The sequence below is a fragment of the Emys orbicularis genome, chromosome 3 (assembly GCF_028017835.1).
Source record: "Emys orbicularis isolate rEmyOrb1 chromosome 3, rEmyOrb1.hap1, whole genome shotgun sequence".
Taxonomy (NCBI): Eukaryota; Metazoa; Chordata; order Testudines; family Emydidae; genus Emys; species Emys orbicularis.
The window spans coordinates 129,279,371-129,298,324 of NC_088685.1; the positions used below are offsets into that span (position 1 = coordinate 129,279,371).

At 43.8% G+C, this 18,954-nt stretch overlaps 1 protein-coding gene across 1 annotated transcript in view; it reads left to right on the forward strand.

Annotated features, from left to right (window-relative positions):
- Positions 1–13,260: 13,260 nt before the first annotated feature.
- Positions 13,261–18,954, forward strand: part of LOC135876836 (centromere protein J-like) — a 54,304-nt gene continuing 48,610 nt past the window's right edge. The window contains exons 1-2 of the mRNA XM_065402190.1: positions 13,261–13,695; positions 17,546–17,642. Coding sequence (XP_065258262.1) covers positions 13,261–13,695; positions 17,546–17,642 — 532 coding nt within the window. The remainder of the gene's footprint in view (positions 13,696–17,545; positions 17,643–18,954) is intronic.

The following is an 18,954-nucleotide window of genomic DNA, read 5'->3' on the forward strand; positions in this document are numbered from 1 at the left end:
ATGCAGTGATGTGTGGCAACAGAGGGCACTCAAGCTGCCCTGATGGTACTGCTGAGAGAAAGAGTTCTTCAACTGCACGAGGTGTGCATGCATCTACAGTGGAATGGACATGTACAACACATCTCGAAGAACAACAGTTACAGAAAGAAAGGTAACCATTTTTTAAGTGCCTAGGCTCCCTATACAATGAATGGGGAGAGATGGGTGCCTTAGAATGCAGTCTGCAAAAGCCAGCCTATTAGGTGGGGAGCTGCCTAAAGTAGCCAGCGGGAGATGCCCAGGAGAGGGCTGTATCCTAAACCCTGCTGCCCTCACAGAGATAGGTACCTCCCCACAGCCTGAATTTGGGCACCTATCTCTGCAGTGGTCCTGCAGTGCTGGAATCCACAAGAATCCAGTATCAGAGTGTTTTAGGAACAATGCAGGAGAAATCAACTGCCCTAAGATGGGAAAACTACAAAACAAATATGCATTCCCTCCATATTCTCCATTTTAGGGACAGAATTGGGTACACCTCATTTGTTCCCCATTCTCAGACCCCACTTGTCTCATGATTACTTTTCTCTTTATCTTCATTTGCTGACATTCCCTTTCTCCTGTGTACATGCCCAGAGGCAGAAACTTAGGTGCTGAGGGAACTTTTAACCTGAAAACGTATGCACTGCATGAGTTTAGGCACCTACAAGTTTCAGCAGGAGTTTTGTGGAGTGCAGTGGTGCCTAAGTCGTGGGTTTAGGTGTTCAAGTACCTTTGTGGATCGGGACCCTGTCTAGCTTTAGTAGGATGTTCTTACCTGTGATCTGCTTTTTCATTCTATTCCTGCTCCTCTCTAGTCTATTAAACTGAATTTAGCATTCTTTGTTAGAGAGAAGCTTTGTGTAATCCAAATGAAATAGCACTTTCTCCTCCAGTGTAGTTTCTGCTGCCTCAAGCTGAGTTGTTTCAATGTGACTGATCAGCACCTCAGACAAATTAAATGGGAACAGTAACAAGCAAGGTAATGCAGATGGACATGAGGAAGTGACAGTAGGCAAGGGGAAAGAGACAGGTAAGCATAAGATAACTATGGTGGGGAGATAAAAACTGCACATAGGAGAGAAACATTTTACGATCACTACAGTGCCTCCTTTTGCTTACAGACAAGATTCTAGTATCTTCATATTTTAGAAACAGTGCAGGAGAAATCAACTGCCCCCCTAAGATGGGAAAACTACAAAACAAATATGCATTCCCTTCATTTTAGGGACAAAATTGGGTACAACTTACCCCTGTTACCCATTCACAGCCCCCACTGGTCTCATAATGACTTATCTTCATTTGTGGATCTTCCCTTTCCCGTTGTTCCTCATTTTTCCTCCCTGCTATTGCTCCCTGAGTGGGTCCTATAGCTGGCTGCAAAAGGAGCATAGAAATCTGTAGATAGGCAGTCCAGTTGCTTAAAGGGAATTGCCCACCAGGCTGTGGTCCCCACTTCAGTGGCTCAGCATCAGCCCCAGCTATGAGGAGCTATATGAAGCAAGACAGATTGGAGCATGGCAGCTATCTCTGCCACTACAACTCTTCTATCTACCCCTTCCTCTGATGCTTCTAATTCCCTCTCTGCTCCTGCCTTATGCTCATTCACTCTTAAATTCTCTGGGCAAATTAGAAACATGGAATCAGAATTTAGAAGCTTTGGGGGGGAAATCTGGCCACCAGCATTGCAGGCCAGGTGGTACTGGCAGCTTCCACTCCATTTTAAAACACAGCATCTGGTACAGCCCTGAAATACCAGTGTTACCGCTGTTCCCCTAAAAACCAACCCAGGGTCACACTTGTATTAGTTTTATTACGATGCCGCTGTTGGGTCAGATAGAAAAGAGATGGAGCTTATTCATACATGCACACATTCACCACATTCATACCCTCATGCATCCACACACTTACACAGGCGGAGAGTTACCGGAGACAGCATGGAGACCGAGAATCCGAAGCGTGGTAGATCTGGTGTGTCCGCCTGCGGTCACGAATCCAGGCTGCTGAGCAGGTCAAGGAGCAGCAGCTGCTTGTGTGCATGGCTGCTTCCTTTTTCTGGAACTGGGCAGCTCCTGTCACGTACGCTGAGTTTTCCTTCTGTGTCCATCACCGAGAAGCATTCCCAGACCAGTTCCTTTCATGCATACCAGGTTCTTCTCTTTACAGCACTTCGTGATTGCCTTCTCAGAGCAGATTATATCAGACACACCTGTCTCCTGTCTCTGGGCTCCTTTCTCCTTGCAGCTCTTCTCTGCCCAGTCCCACATACACTCCCTTGTTCACACTCCCTCGTTCACGCTCTCTCTGAGGGATGGGATATTACAAAGCTTGGAAGTTCATACAAGTGGTAACTTTAAAAGGTTACAGAGCTTGCAAAGGTTACAAAACTTAAAAGGCTATGCTAACAATAACTGAAGTTACAAAATCTGCAAAAAGGTTGCAGAACTTAATGATACAAGTTACAGATCTTACAATTGCATTTGAGCAGAGGATTTACATAACAACCAGTGCTGTAGCTGAGAAATATTAATACATTGATGGAGTTACTCTAGTTTTCCATCAATGTATTGGCCCAACATGTCCAAAGGGGAAGTTTTCACAGTAAAATGCCTCTAAATTGTGTATACTTTTCAAAAATGTTTAGCATTTGGTTAAATATTATTCCCCACAAAACCATGAACAATTAATATTCACTTGATAAATGTGATCTTTGGTGACCACCACAGCATTTGCCATGTGGTATGCAAGTGAGAACAATGATTTAACTGGCAGTATTCAAAGATAGTTATCTTGCACTGCATTTCATAGAGGAATACTTTTTCTATGCAGAAGGTTATGAGTGAGGAAAGGCGAAGCTTGATGTGGAGGTTTTTCATTGTGACAGCTTTAGATCAACCTGAGTGAGCAATTTGTAAAACAAAAATCTCCCATGGCATTGGGGCATCAGGCTTCATTAGAACTGCCAAGATAAACCACATGCAGTTCAAGCACTCCAGTGTATACTAAACAGCAGGCACTAAAGAAACATATTGTGCTAAAATTAAAATAAGTTATGATAACTAGACTATTGCACCAAATTTGGTAGTTATTACTGTGTTAGAAACCATTGAACAAATCATGCTAAAAAAGTACCAGAATCTGTAGCAGCAAGAAAAAAAAAGTACAACACAAACACTTGTTAAGAAATCACATGTGGACAGTGCAAATCTGTGGAAGTGTAGGACAACATTTTAGATTAACTACAGTCTCCAGTGGCATCAATTTACTGTGCATACAGAACTAGGATTTTGTGTGTCTGGCCATGTATTTTTTATCATGACCCTGCTGGATGGTGGAGATACAATATTCTTCATCTTTCAGTTCTTGTTGCTATTACAGTCTAATTTCTAAGTGTCACTGAATGGTGGGCCATCTAAGAGGCTCTCTTAGATATGTATTCAGACCAGAGATGTTTAGAGACTTTAAAATGCACTTTTAATGATAAATAACAAGAATAAGGACCATATATTCAGCTGGTGTAAATCATTGTGGTTCCACTGTAGTCAATGGAGCTACCCTGATTTACCCTGGCTGAGGATTCAACCCAGAATGTGTGTACTTGTATTTGATGCAGACTGGCTGTTTTAACAAATATCAAAATAATTTTCACTGCTTCTAAGTGAATTTTGTAAAATCATTGCTAGTAGGGATTTAGCACCAATTACAATTCAGATTGTCAGCAAATAACATTCACTATGAATCTGCATTAAAACTTTTATTGGCTAGGAGAGAGAAGTTCTTCCTGAAAGTACAAAGACAATTTTGGCATTGGTTTACATTCAATTTAAAAATTTTAAATATATAATATTCAAATGATTAATCAGTATTTTTGCTAGCTGAGTATGTTACTGCGAATGACATCATTATTTTTAGGTGAACATTCTGTAGAGTAGTAATTCCCAAACAGTGAGTCCTGACCCACCAGTGGATCACAGGAAGGGACTAGATAGGTTGCCTGTCACTGCCCCCCCCCCCTCATCAGTTCCTGCCCCATGCGTGCCCGAGAAGCGCTCCCCTGTGTCCTCTGACTTCTAAGAGGCCAGGGCAGCAGGCCGCAGTGTGGGGAATGGGACCTGGCTCCAGTGGCTGACAGCTGAAGCCGAAAACATCACAGAGGTCTGATAAAGTCAGGGAGTCCATGCCTACCATGACCTCCATGACTAAATGGTATCCTTAATCATCAGGAACTCTGGTTCAAAGTGGTTCATAAAGCTCACAGTGCACTACGAGGAGGGAAAATTTAGCTGACATCTGGACCTCTGCCCCTTATGAGTACTTCCATGGGTCTTCAATGTGCACCCAGAGCAGACCGGCCTTCGGTTTTTAGCCTGTTAAACTGCGTCTAGCTGGGCAGCATCCCCTGCCCCGCAGCCCCCTCCACTCACTCACTGGCGTGGAGAGGTGAAAGGGCTGTAGGGCTGAAGAGCTGTTACCAAGGGCAGTGAGATGCTCCGCCTCGGTGTTTGCGCTGGTGCCGCCAGCAGGGATCGGTGCCCTGCACTGTGCAGCTTCTTCCAGGGGCTCTGGGCAGCGCCTCTGGAGACACGTGAGGCCGGTGTGCAAGGAGGCGGCTGCTGGGGTGCTCCCCTGGGCAGCTCCCCCGCTCCCGCCCGGCTGGTGAGTTCCTGACCCAGGGCCGGCTCTCACTGAAGGGCCACGGGAGGCAGGGACAGAGAGACGGGACAACGCTTCCCTTGCCTGGGGCCGCACTTGCTGTTTACAGTTGCTGTAGCTACCGCCGCAGCTCAACGGCTCCAGGCTGCTGCAGGGCTTGGCAGCTCCCCAGCAGGGCGAGGGGCTGTCGCTCCCCGCGGGGCCCCGGGACTGCAGAGAGTGGGACGGGCACAAGGTCAAGGTCCTCGCTGTATAATTCAGCGTCCTCCAGAGAGAGGGACTGCTGATCACCCGTTTTACGACACTAGGTAGTAGCAGATGGAGGCTGCTCTGAAAGAGCCACTGCTGAGGTTTACAGCGCAGTGGGCCTGCAAACTTGGAAACTCCCTCCTTGGCAGCAGGAGACTCGTCAGGCTTTAGGACCCAAGGGAAAGGCTGTTGCAGCCAGGGTCCAGGAGAGCTCAGGGCAGGTAAGGAAGCCAGTGGCTGGGGGAGAGAGCTGCTGCTCCTGGGAGGCTTTCTGGGGTAGGCAGGCGGGGAGGGGCTGTTGCGCAACGCGGAGAGCCCAGCACCGGCGGGGGAGGAGCTGTAGACGCTGTCAGTAAAAGCTCAGAGCCAGCTGTGTACTGGGGGGAGGGGGGCAGACACGGCACTGAGGGCTAGAGCCAGCTGTGTGCTGGGGAGGTGAGGTGGGGGAGAGGCACTGTGGATGACGCCCAGAGCAGGTGTAAGCGCTGCAGCGTGTCGAGGGAGCCCGACGCCCCACTGCTAAGAGCCCTGCCTGCCCAGGGGAAGCTCTGCAGCCGTTTTGCTGAGCCCAGGTGTCCGTGAGGAGGGGAGAAGTTGGCGTGAGTCTCATACAGCAGCTCGCCCTCAGCCTCTACTCAGTGCCCTGGGGTGAGTCAGGTGTCTCCAGTGGATATTAACCCTGGCAGAAATCAGGGGTGCACATGACCCCATCTGCCCCCCACCCCAAGCATTGTTTCTGCACGCTCTGAACACGAGGATAGGAGAAAAGTCCAAGTGCGCTGAATGGGGAGCTCTATTCATTTCGGGATGGGGGTCATGCCCCACCAGGAGGCTCCCACCTAAGTTCCTGTGGGATGCATGCAACCTGCTGGGATCACCCCTTCTCATTAACATCAAGAGATCTGTGGGTGATGCGGCATGAGCCCGGGCTGCAGGGGAATCCTTCCTTGCTGCCACTTACAGAAAGGGGTTTGCTCCATTTCAAAACATACAGAAGAATGGGCCCATATCCATCAGTAAGGGATTACAGGATCGGGCTCCAGGACTGGAAATATTTTTTGTAAATGAATGTTTGCTCTCAGATTAATTTACAGCAGTGAGTTCTATCAACTGTGCATTGGAGCTCTCAGGCAGACAGCCAGGGTGGTGATGGACAATTTAATTAGGCTGTCTGGTCAGACATTCCTTTGCTGAAATAAACATATTAATTCCTATAAAATCAGCAGACCATTGAAGCAAACATACTGCACAACAGGAGTTCAATGAAATAAATAAAAAAATCAATGTACAGAAAACAATTGCTAATTTAAAATCCATAAAAGCAGTTAAGGAAGCATCTGCTACAATATATAGCCCTGAACCTGCAATCAAGTCCATGTAGTTGGCTCCTTGCATGTACAGAGTCCCATTTACTTCAGTAGGTGTCCACCCACACAGCACTAATTGTAGGATTGGGCATAAATGCTCCCCACCTCTCCAATCCCTAATTTTCATATCAAAGCATAACTAGCCTACAGTGAAATGATGTATCAGGAACTTTCAATTAGTTTACATAAGTAGCTATTTTCTGAAGATGTATATATCCCAGCAATCCTAGGAGAGAGGCAAGAAAAACAATTTTTTGACTGCAAAGATTTTGTTTTTATCTCGCAAGGGGAAAAAAAGGCAATGTATTGCCCTACATTTTAATGAGAATTGTTTTTACTGGAACTGGAAATCAAGGAACTGATTTAAAATTCTGATTACAGTTCTAATCTGTTATTTTAATTATTTAAAAAATAGGTAAAGAAATTTGTTACCAAGTTCACAAGACTTCAGGTATATCTGAACACAGAGGGACTTGTACACACATGGGCATGTCATCTTTTTACTCCACTGGTATCAAAGCAGAATTGTATTATTATTTTGGAGAGTCATCCCCAGAAGTGCTAGGCGAGGGGGTTGTAGTCTGAGCCTGACCAGTAGCCGTCCATCACACCAAGAGGAGGAAGCTGCATGAGAGTGGTGCTAGGCGACTGCAGGGCCTATTTCTGTTCTTTTGTTCTGTCATGCCTCTGAGCAGAGTTCCTCTGGGTAGTATCCAGTGACTCCTTAAATGCCTTTGAGGAGCAGTGGGTGCTATCGGGGGTTCTTTGCTTAGTGTCCCCTTCTGGTTACTTGATTTTCACCTATGATCTTCACTCCCATCCCTGGGTTTTACATTTGTTGTCCCTCACTGTTACTTGTGGCCTAGGTTCGCTGGCCCCCTCTCCCTCAACTGAGGGGAAGGGCCTTTAGCTCTGAGCGGTAAGCCCGCCATCTCCCAGAACCACATTAAGTACACACCTTCCCACTTCTGCAACAAGAGAAGCAGTGTTCTACAGACAAGAGTCTCCTCCACTGCACAACACTGATTCACCTCCAGAGCACCATCTAGCTTGTGTACTGAATGAGACAGGGTCCTGTGGGAAAAATAGTATGTGATGATCACTTGGATGGATAAAGGCTGTATTATAACACATACACACAAGGGGAACAAATTAAGATTGCACAAGCAACCTGGCATTTACTAATTTTTGCAACCTAATAATGTTTTTTCACATTGGTTTTTTTGGGGGTATAATTTCTTAGTTTTTTAGAAAAGCAAACTGAAAAAAACATAAATTCCTAATCCGGCATTATATTGACCACCACATAGGTCATCAGCAGCACTGGAACCTTGAGATCCACCACACAGACCTCTGTCACTTGAGTTAGTGGAGTAACTGGTAGAAGTAGTATGTTGTCATCCTCTAGGTAGAGCCGCACTAGAGGAGAGTGGATCACTTTGCCAGTGTGTTTCAAGATATTGGCAGGCAACAGATGAATGGTGAGACTCAGGAATCTTCAGTTCCATTCCAAGCTCTGTAAGGGTATGTTCTGTAGTGGGCACAGATTCTTCTTCTTCATTTCCGCCCACGCTTGACCCCTTCTATCTCAAACCCTCCACCCTATCCCTGCCTCAGTCCTGTCTCTTCCCCACCCTGGCTCTTTGTCCTATTTCCAGTCTCTGCTTCTCAGACTGCTTATCCTATTCTTAGGATCCTTGCTAGAAAGTCCTAGTCTTACCTCTCAGGACTACCTGTTCCAATATCCCCTTTCAGTCCCAGTCTCTCAGCAGGTACTTTTCCTAGTTTTGCCCAGCCATTCCCAGTCCCACTACCACCACCCTGGTTCCTTGTCTCCAATCTCCTTGCTCAGCCAGTCCCAGGTTCCTCCCTATGCCCCAATCTGCCTCTCTCTTCCCCTGGTTTCCTGTCATCCTCTCCACTTCTCCTGTGTCCTATCCCCATTGGGTCCCAGTATCCCTCCCCAGGCTTCTCATCCACTCTGTATCCCTGCCTTCCCCAGCTTCTTACCCCAAACTACTCCTCTCAGCAGCGGCGGCTCCAGGCACCAGCGCTCCAAGTGCGTGCCTGGGGCGGCAAGCCGCGGGGGGCGCCCTGCTGGTCCCTGCGAGGGCGGCAGTCAGGCAGCCTTCGGCGGCTTGCCTGCGGGAGGTCCACCGGTCCCGCAGATTCGGCGGCAATTTGGCGGCGGGTACGCTGAAGCCGCGGGACCGGCATACCTCCCGCAGGCATGCCACTGAATCCGCCGGACAGGGGACCTCCCGCAGGCACGCTGCCAAATGCAGCCTGCCTGCCGTGCTTGGAGCGGCAAAAAAGCTAGAGCCGCCCCTGCCTCTCAGCCTCCTCCTCCAAATTCCAATCTCTGGCTCTTGTCCACACTGTGTTCAAGTACCCGTCTGGGCTGCCTGGGTGCCAGCAGGGGGGTAATTGGGAGCACAGGAGAGACAGGCTTTTTGCTCTCAGTTCTGGTGCCCAGCCGCACACTAGTGCCTGTATCCCTAGTATGGAGGGAGCATGCTCATTCTGTGGGGATGGTGCATGTGTAGTCTGGTCTAATATAAGAACTGTGAGGGGCTGGAGCATGCTCAGTTGCCCTGTGAGAATGATGCATGCATGGTCTGGTCAGCACTAGGAGCTGTGAGGGGATAGAGCATGCTCACTGCTCACAGATGTGTTGGAGATTTTAACTTCTAAATCTAAGAAGTCTCTACTGAGCATGTGCAAACTGAGAGTTTTCAAAGGTTATAACTTGGCCAAATTTGGGGTGGATTTTCACAGGAATAGCAAAAGATGCATCTCTGACACAAAGGCCACCCCCCTTCCAAATTACAAGCCCCCACTTCAAAGCATGGACAGGCCAACGCTTTTCAAAGAAAAGGTTGTCAGAAATGTTTTAACTTGGGCAAAACAACAGATTATTCCCTAGTCTCATTCTCGGAAATGACTGAACTGTTTTGGCTGAACATTTCCAAAAAAATTCAACTAGAAGCAGACATCCAGCATGGGACATTTCAACCCAAACATTTCCAGTTTGGCAACATTATAAGAACCTGTTTTCAGTTGCTTATAATAGAAATGTCAGGCTAATTTAGTAACCGGTGGTGCTACCAGCCCCACCTATAATATCATTCCCCAAACAATGCTTTTTTATTTGAGAGAAAGGAGAAGAGCAGAATATTTCACCAGGCACATTTAATTTACCAGGGGAGCACCTAGATAGTACAGTGATGGGTACTACAGAAAACCCCCAAATTGACAGACATCTATCTTATTGGTCTTGGATTTCTAAAGAGGCAAATGTGAGTCTTGTTGTTGCTACTTAAGCTTCTTAATTAAGTGCCTGCTGATAGTGGATATCTCCTCCAGTCAGCGTGTTTGTAGCTGAGGGTTTTGTAGTTGATGGCTGCAGCTGTGCTGCTGTAGCACTTCAGTGTAGACACTATCTCAGCAGCCAGGAGGGGTTCTCCCATTGCTGTAATTAATCCACCTCCTCAAGAATTTCTCCGTCAACCTAGCATTGTCTACACCAGGGTTTAGATCCGCTTAACTACGTTGCTCAGGGGGATAGATTTTTCACATCCCTGAGCAAGGTGGCTGGGTCAATCTAACTTTTAGTATATACCAGCCCTGAATATCTTCAGTCCAGTTCACCCCCGTCTTATAACTAGACTTGGAAGGATTAGATTTTTATTGGGTAAATGTCAGTAAACATCGATTTCACAGTACACACACATACTGTTGAAAAAATATTTCCATTGACAATAATCGAAAATACAGATGGGCAAAATAAGGAAAAGGCTGCTTGAGAACTTATTAGGGTTTGATGTAAAGATATTTACTTTGTATATCTAAACATGTGATGTTGACAGTTTGTGTTTAACCATTATAAAGTGTAACTTTTTGAATCTCAGCATCTACTTCATTAATAATTATTGTCTGACTTTCCCATATCCTCTGACCCCTCCATAACTTCCCACAACAATGAAAATTTAAATAGATAAAAATAAGCTTAAAGCCCATAATTTTGTGCATCTGTGACTATTTAAATTGATAAAAATAGAATAAAATATTTAACAATAAAAGTCAATATTATTGGTCAAAATTATTTTAAAAAAAATCAAATTCTGCCAAGCCTACTTATAACTGATACTCTTGTCCTCACTCTGACTTTGGCATCCAGATCCGGAGCGAGGCAAGTGGTACTAATCATAATAAGTGGATCTGGAAACACTGGATCAGCGATCATGAATTCTCCCAACACTGAGGATCTCAGGAGAGGAAGAAAAGAGAAGGTCAATGCTGATGCAGGGCTCTTCCATTTCTAATCAGTGACAGCCAATAGAATTGGCTGGGGCCTTGAGTGAGATTAATATATGGCATTCAAGGAATTAAGCTTATGCTATGCATGATAAAATCTGGCAGACTGGAAGCAACAGCATGTAATGTCATGTCCAAAGTGCCTGAAAATATTCATTATGCTTCATTCTCAGCAGCCCAAATCACTAATCACATCAGAGTGATGGATTGTTTGGTGTTTGGCACGTACAATAATTTTATTACTACAGCTCCATGCTTGTCAACTGCACTAGCTCACAAGGAAAGCTTAAAGGAGGCCAGGAGGGGATATTAAAAGAAAACCCTTACGATAAAACCACACTCAAAGTAAAAGTAGTACAAAGTAATCTACAAAATGTACCTTCTCTAGGGCTCATAACTAATAGAAATATTAATTCCTGGAACAGGATTCTAATGTATAAAGTTTGTTAGTGCTAGTCTTTTAACATACAATATGTAGGTTTAGTAGTTGAATGCTGAATATTATATTCTTGCAATTATTCAAATAAGAGAAGTCTACTCTGCTTGAAAATTAAGATAAACTATTATTTACTCTGCTAATGTTTTCACTTTCATGTCTGCCAGATAATTTTAATGGTCGGGTTTTACTTCTGTCTTGGTTTTCTTTTTCTCCTGTCTCTTCATTCTGCATTCTGTTATGTTGGCTTTTGGATTCTTAGCCCGATATTCACTATACATACCTTTTAACCAACATAACCTTTCAACTTGATTTTTCAATGACTCTGGTAACTGAAGTTGCCTCCCCTGGGATGCGACTGACTCCCAGAAACATAAATTGGAATTATGTGTGTGCCCTCAGAGGAGGATGGACTCCTTGGTGCCGACAGACTCTGCACAAGCCACCCTGCCATGCAGTATTTAAATAGAAATTGCCAGTCATGCAGTGCAAATGCTTGTCCTGTAGGCACCAAGATGAGACCACCAAACACACGTTTACTTCTGGACTTATCCAGGATTGGAACCCAGCTCTCTGGAGATGAAAGGCTAGTGCTAGCCCTGGCAACAGCAAACCCTGTACACTATCTGTGATACACCCTGTACATTCATATAACATACTGATATATGAAATGTTATGGGTACTCTGATGGACTAAGATTTTTGAGTTTCTATTGTAATTTAGCAACAGAGGGTCCTGTGGCACCTTTAAGACTAACAGATGTATTGGAGCATAAGCTTTCGTGGGTGCATGACCACTTCGTCAGACGCATGGGTCTGACGAAGTGGGCATTCACCCACAAAAGCTTATGCTCCAATACATCTGTTAGTCTTAAAGGTGCCACAGGACCCTCTGTTGCTTTTTACAGATCCACACTAACATGGCTACCCCTCTGATACTATTGTAATTTAATTTTTTGTATTCCAGACACCTTCTGAAACTGGAAGCCTGCATTTCAAACAAGGAAGAAGGTGTTAAACTTTGACTGATTAATATCTTAGTTTAATTTTTTTCAAATTGTTCATTATTCCCACCTCTCATTTCCCAGGACATCTTGTCTTCTCACTGTCTTCTCCTCTAGCCTGCAAGCACTTAGACCTAACTTTACTCAAATCACATTGAACTCAATGCGGCTACTCACATGAATAAAATTACACATCTAATGCAAACAACAGTGAGATACCAATTGCAAGCTGTTAGAAGCAGAGACCGTATTTTAGGTATTGTACCAGCACCAAGCACATCTTCAGTGCTTAACTAATAATAATAACTGATCAAGATAAAATGGGTCCGTACATCTTATTCAAACCACTTAAATTAAAGTCAGGAGAAAAAGTCATTAATTATCCCGGAGCTTAATCTATTGGAGAGCCTATATTGCATTTCATAGAAGGCAGGAAACTGCCTGTGAATCTAATTAAAATATACCTGGAAGACCCCACTAAGTTCAACTGATGAAATACTTTTAAAAATCAACTATGTAGAAAATGGAGCAGTCAGCCACTCTCTCAGAGAGGAGGACTGAGAGGTTAAGAAAGTTTAAAACAGGGAAATGTGCTTTTTTTTGTCCCACAGCTTTCAGATGCCCTAATCTTCTTAATCACGTGAATCAAAGAGAATGGGCTGTAAGTCATGAGTGTATTTTCCCCTTCCTTTTATAACTAAGCTTTCTTCTGAGTAACCCAAACCTGTCAATTTTTCAGTAGTGCATTTTTTGCATAATCATCTTCTGTTCTCCATGTTTCTTCTGTGGTGTTTGGCCACTAAGCAGATTTTTCTGATCCTAAAGGCTTACGGTGAAGCTAAGGGACTAGTCAGCTCACTTCTGAAGGATGTTTTTGGTGTTGAAAAGTATATTTTTTGCAATATACCTTTATATCTGCTTCCCATCTGTGTGACACTTTAGAATTTAATAGTGAGCAGTTGTCAGGCAGGACACTCCAAGTGGTAGAAATGTGGGATTTTGTTTTTGTTTTATTGCATGTTTCCTGACTGCATAATATTATATTTTGACAGTTATTATGGATGGAAGATCCTTTGCCTTCAGCCTAAAAAAAAGCTCTGGGATTTAAAAAAAAATGGAGGCAGTCGGTAGGATCCACTCGGGCCATCGCTTTAGCACTGCATGTTTATTTTCAACTGCATTCACTGTATGTCCATAGGCTGGATTTCAGAAAGCGGGATATGGAAGCAGATACTCTCAAAGATGAAGACCATATGGCTGAGTGGACTGCCAATGATCCAGCAAGACTGGTGCCACCTCCTAGCAAAATCACTGAGAAGGCCATGTGCTTTTTGGCCCCGGGCCAGATAAACAGCACAAATGGCTCATTCAATGAGCAGTTTACACCTTTCTGCTACTCAGCGGACAGCAGTATGATGGGCAGTAATGGCAGCTCATCAGATAACAGGTTCCATGGCCAAGCTTTTCAGGATGCAAAGCAACTCAATTATTTGGCCAACTCTGCTCTTTTTCCTCATTTGTTGGGATCCAGCATAACTCAGACTGGAATTGTCCAGGCCAGTAAAAGTAGTGACTTGGAAACACTCCGTCCTGTTGCTGCTGCTCCTGCTCCTCAGATAAGTCAGGAACCCACATGCTACAGAAACATGGAACAGGTGGGTTTGCTTTAAGCATTCCTTGCATTTCAATGGAGTATGATCACACCCGGTTTTTGAAGACTGCACAAATAACATCTAATACATTGTCCTAAGAAGGAACAGGTCTGCTAACTTTTGTGTCTGCAACGGAGAGGCTTTAGTGTCAATGCCAGGATGTGGAGTGTGACCCTGTGTCTGATTATGCTGTTTTAAAGCCATCAAGGCAATAAAATGCTGCTTTGTTATGATACTTTATAATAGCAAATTCCTTTTTCCAAGAACAAATCAGTTTGTTCACCCCTTGTTCCTGTCATTTTGATGTTTATTCCTCTCCACTTCCCTCCTTTAGGAAGAATTCCAGACTTTGGTAGCACAATATCATGTATGTGACAATGACATGGAAAACCAAAGTTGGGTTTTTTTTTTTTCTTCAGTGATCACTATTCTCTGTCTTCTTCCTATGCCTTTTTCTTTTCTTTTCTCAACCTTTGTGTCTTTTCCCTCTGTTTTTCTCCGACACCTCCTTCTCTTCCCTTTTGACTGTCCCTTTTCTCTTTTTTCTTCTTTTAGGGGCAGACAGACAGCTGGACAAGAGTAGCTCTGCACTGTCTCCTGCACCAAAGCAGCCTGCTGCACTGGGTTTCTAACTACCAAATAAAACTGCACTATGGACACCACCTATAATAGGCAACAGCTTATCTGAAATGTAGGGTACGTCTACACTGGGAATCTTCAGCACTTTTCCCACCATTGTGCAGTGCCACTAGAGATAGCAATGACAGAAGCAGTGGTGTTGACGAGGCACAGACTTTATTTTACTACTGCCACACCTGGGAAATGCCTGGTAATAGACCAATGTTGGGAAAAGTGCTATTGTGAACAAGGCCCTACTTGAAGACTATGTCTAGCAGGAAAATGGAGTTTGCTGGGGCTTAGTTATTTAAGATTAGGTTGCCGTGTAGATGGTCTGCAACATTTTCTGTGAGGTGTAAACTTATCTTCAGTTTATTGTCAGGCAGTTAAAATCTGGCATAGGGTCCTGGAGATCCTAGATTTTCCTATAGGTCCTTGCCTCTGTCTTTTTGAAATGCTTTTGCTAGAGACTCCTACAGAGAAAGAACATGTTTGAGTGGCTTCTGTGTATGGTGCTTCCCCAGAGAGGCCAGAAGGGGCAGCAAGAGAATGAAGATAATGCTCTCAGCCAGGCTGCTAGGGAAATATCAGATGCAGAAATAATACAGTCACATTATTACTGTTTGTTTAATTCCTGAAATGAGTTAGGCCTTCACAGAACGTAAAGAAGACATGGCCCCTACCCCAAAGAGTTTGCAGTCTAAGCAAAGATGAAAGGCAAGGAGGACAAATTGAAGGGGTGGTGTAATGGAGGGAGGATAGAGGTTATGCACAAAGACTAGAATCAGGTTTCAGAGTGGTAGCCAGGTTAGTCTGTATCAGCAACAACAACGAGGAGTCCTTTGTGGCACCTTAAATTTATTTGGGCATACGCTTTTGTGGGCTAGAACCCACAATGTGAAAGGAGGCTAGAACCTTTTGTGGGCTAGAACCCACGAGAGCTTATGCCCAAATAAATTTGTTAGTCTCTAAGGTGCCACAAAGACTAGAATATTGCTTTTTCTCTGCTAGGTTATGAGCTATTCCCTCTCCACCCCGCAAGGCTTAACTCATTCCTGCACTGCTAGGGGCTGGAGGTTTTGTTCAACAGAGAGGACAGAGGAAGCAGGGCAGTGGGGGGAACAGCCAAAAAGCAGAAGGGGAGAGATGGGAAGGAGACAAACAAGGTGAATGGGGAGTGCACGAGTGAAGGAGAGAGAAAGAAGGAGAGACTGACTAGAAGGAGCAGTGGGCAGTTTAGTAGCAGCATTTTAATTTGGGGCAGATTTGGGTCTCTGTTTCTCTGGACCAGGAGTTCTATGGAGGTAGGGAGTTGTGTTGGGGATAGAAGGATAGCGCCTGACCTGTTCTATTCCGTAATAGTTTAATGCTTGAGGTGCCTATGACTGTGACACTAACAGCTGTAGAGTGCTGAAAGTCCTGAAATTTTAGGGGCACTCTTAAATCTCTCCTTTCTACCCATTCTCTCTCTTCTTCTATGACCCCCACCCAGCCCAAATTCACAGAGTGCCAAGCAGGTAAGGCATTTTCAGCATGTGGAAAGAGTGGAACATGGCTATCTATCTATCTATCTATCTTACTATGGCACTTAGATGCCCTAAGTGAATCACAGCCTTATTGTGCTAAGCATTATGCATATATGTAGTAAGAGACAGTCTCTGCCCTGACCAGCTCAGAATCTAAATAGAAGGGCAAATGGGACAGAGAAGTGAAGTGACTTGGCCAATGTCACTCAGCAGGTCAGCGGCAGAGCTGAGAATAGAACCCAGGTTTACGGAGACACCTACAAATCCCATTGGCTTTTGTGAGAGTTGTATGTGCTCAGTACCTCTGCAAATCAGGTCATGAATTATTGACATAGCAGCTCAGAAATCTGCCAGCAAACGTGTTTCACTCTACTGATATAGCTTATTCTAATAGAGCTGGGTGAAATGTTTAAAACACTTGAAATTTCAAGGAAATTGTTTTGCAGAAATGTTTTACTGCTTTTTGACTGGCTTATAGAGTGGTCTAAATTTTCAAAGAAAAATGTTCTGGAAAAATTTCATTTTTTTTTAAACGTGTGTATTTTTCTACCAGCAATAATACTGAATAACACTATGAAATAATTCACTCTTGAATATGTTTTTAACTATGTGTGATTTGACTGTAAAAACTGCAATAAGACATCAAAGCTTGGGAAAGTGAGTGAGAATACTGTCAAGATTAAAATTGTGTTTAATTTTTTTTCCATATACGTTACTAACAGTATCATAGACTATTGCAAGTGAAAGAATTTAAAAACTCTACTTTTCATCATTTATGTGGTTAATTTACATTTAGAATTTCACTCAAGTTGGACAGTGAAAAAATGGTCAGTTTCACTTCCTGATTCTGATACCCTAGCACAGAGCCTTGTGCCGGACTATTTTTAAAATCCTGGCTCCCATCCTGCCCTGCAATACCAACTCCCACCGGGTCCCACATAGTTTCTTGCATTTTTATCCCACTCCCACCTGCAAAACCCTTAGATCCCACAAATCCCGCAAGAAAGACAGATTCCCCCGTGCCACTAAAAAAAATCAAAAAATGGTCAGTTTTTATATATATATACATATATCTAAACTGACCATTTTTTGATTTTTTTTATATGCAGATATATATATGCGGATATATATATGCGGAATTCAGACACAATTTTTACCATTAAAAGAATTAAAAAAATCTTGCTTAAACCATGTAAAAATACTTTAACTCCTGTTATAATGGACATGAAATCTCTTTCTATCCCTCATTTAAATTTAAGTATTAAAACCTTTATTTAAAAAAAAGAAAAACTTGCTTTTCATTGCTGAAATTCTATTTATGACAAACTGATGAGAGATTTAGTGTTTAGCCACAAATTACTGCGGTCTGGTTTTTTTTTGGTTGTTGCTTTTTTTTGCCCACCCAATCCCTCCCGCAATAAAGTACAGTTTATCTGCTCCCAGAATTATGCCAGCGGGTCCTGCAGGACCCATGGGCTCCCAATCCCGCTGCAAGGCTCTAACCTATCACACTGCTGTTTTCTTTGAGCGTTATCTCTGCAAAAAAATGTTTAAATACAAATACACTCTCTTTTTATTGGAATAAAACAATGGAATCACCTTTTAAAAAAAACAAACACCTCAAAACTAGACTCCGAAAAGAAAGATTCCTTCCTGTTAAAAGGGAGAGATGAGCATATTTTAATTCATTTTGTTGGTGCTATTTACAGAGCCCAGGGCAGCAGGAAATTGTGATGATGGAACAGATGGAGCAGCTGCAAAGGCTGGTAACTGAACAACAGAAAATCATCACATACTATAACCCAGGTACTACCGGGATTTCCTCCTAAGAACTCAGTACTGTACGTGGCAGCTGTTCACATTCCTACAATGAAATGCTGTAGTTCCCAGAATAAATTCAAGCTATGATATGGGGTTGGTCGGAGGAAGTAGAAGGATCTTCATCTGAGAGTTGTACTAAAATATTTTATTCACACCACAAAAATGGTAACTCGAGAAAACTTTTCTTTGACTTTAAGTATTTCCTACAGACATTTCATGTGTAAAAGTGCATTTTTGTTTAATACTAACAGACATTCATGTACATGTGTCGACTAAAGTTTAGATTAAAATTCATTAGTGTTGTAATAAATTTTAGTGTAGTGGGAGGCACTGCTAAAACCTAAAATATCTTCTTTCTCACTATATCAAAACTAGACGAGAAGGGGAAGGGAAGGGATTCAGCAGACAGGGCTTCTAGTGCTGGTAATTCAGTCTCTTCCCCACAATACAAGATTATAATATAACTTCCGGAACAGCTTCCTCCTTAATGGTAGCAGTGCCAGAAAATGCCATCAGCATAGCAGATGAGAAAAGGAGAATCCATCCTCTGCAGGGATTTCCTTGCCCCCCTCCCAACTTTGGAATGGGTGTGGTTCCACAGTGCAAGTGAGACTGGATATGTGAGGGACCAGCTGGGATCTTCACCCACTGCACGGAGTCTGGTTTTGCAGGGTCCCTCTGCATGAGTGCAAGCAGGGGGAAGTAGAGAATGAGGCACAGAAAAGCCAAAGGAGCTTTGAATTGGTTCCCTCCTGGAGGTGTTCCACCAGGGGGGAACAGTTTTTTCCTTTGGACAGGGCTCCACAGTGCCCCACTGGCAAACGTTGCCTGCGGTATGTACATCTGTACATTGCTCTGGCATCCTGGCCTCCCCTCTCCACTTTCTGGGCTACATTACCCAATTTGGGGATTGCAAGTATCTTGTGCTGCTGAGATGCCTTGAGGACAAACTTTCCACTGCTGGTGGTCTGCAGCTGTAGGACATGCCATAACGTATGCTAGGCTAAACTCTAATTCATCAAGAACCCATGAACAATGATTCCTGCAATGTTGTAATCATGGATCACCTGCATCCCTTAGAAAAGGTCTTCTATCACAATTCTGAATAGGTTTGGCAAAATGCTTAGGATTGCAGAGCTCACAAGTGGCTTTAAACTGTTCAACCAACACTTACGATGCAAATGTCACTAATTTTGGACAGGGTCATATTTTATGTGGTTAAACTGCTGTTAAATGATTTCTCCATGCTTTTAGTGACACAGGCTTTTTCCAACACCAGGCCTGCATGTCCTTCCCT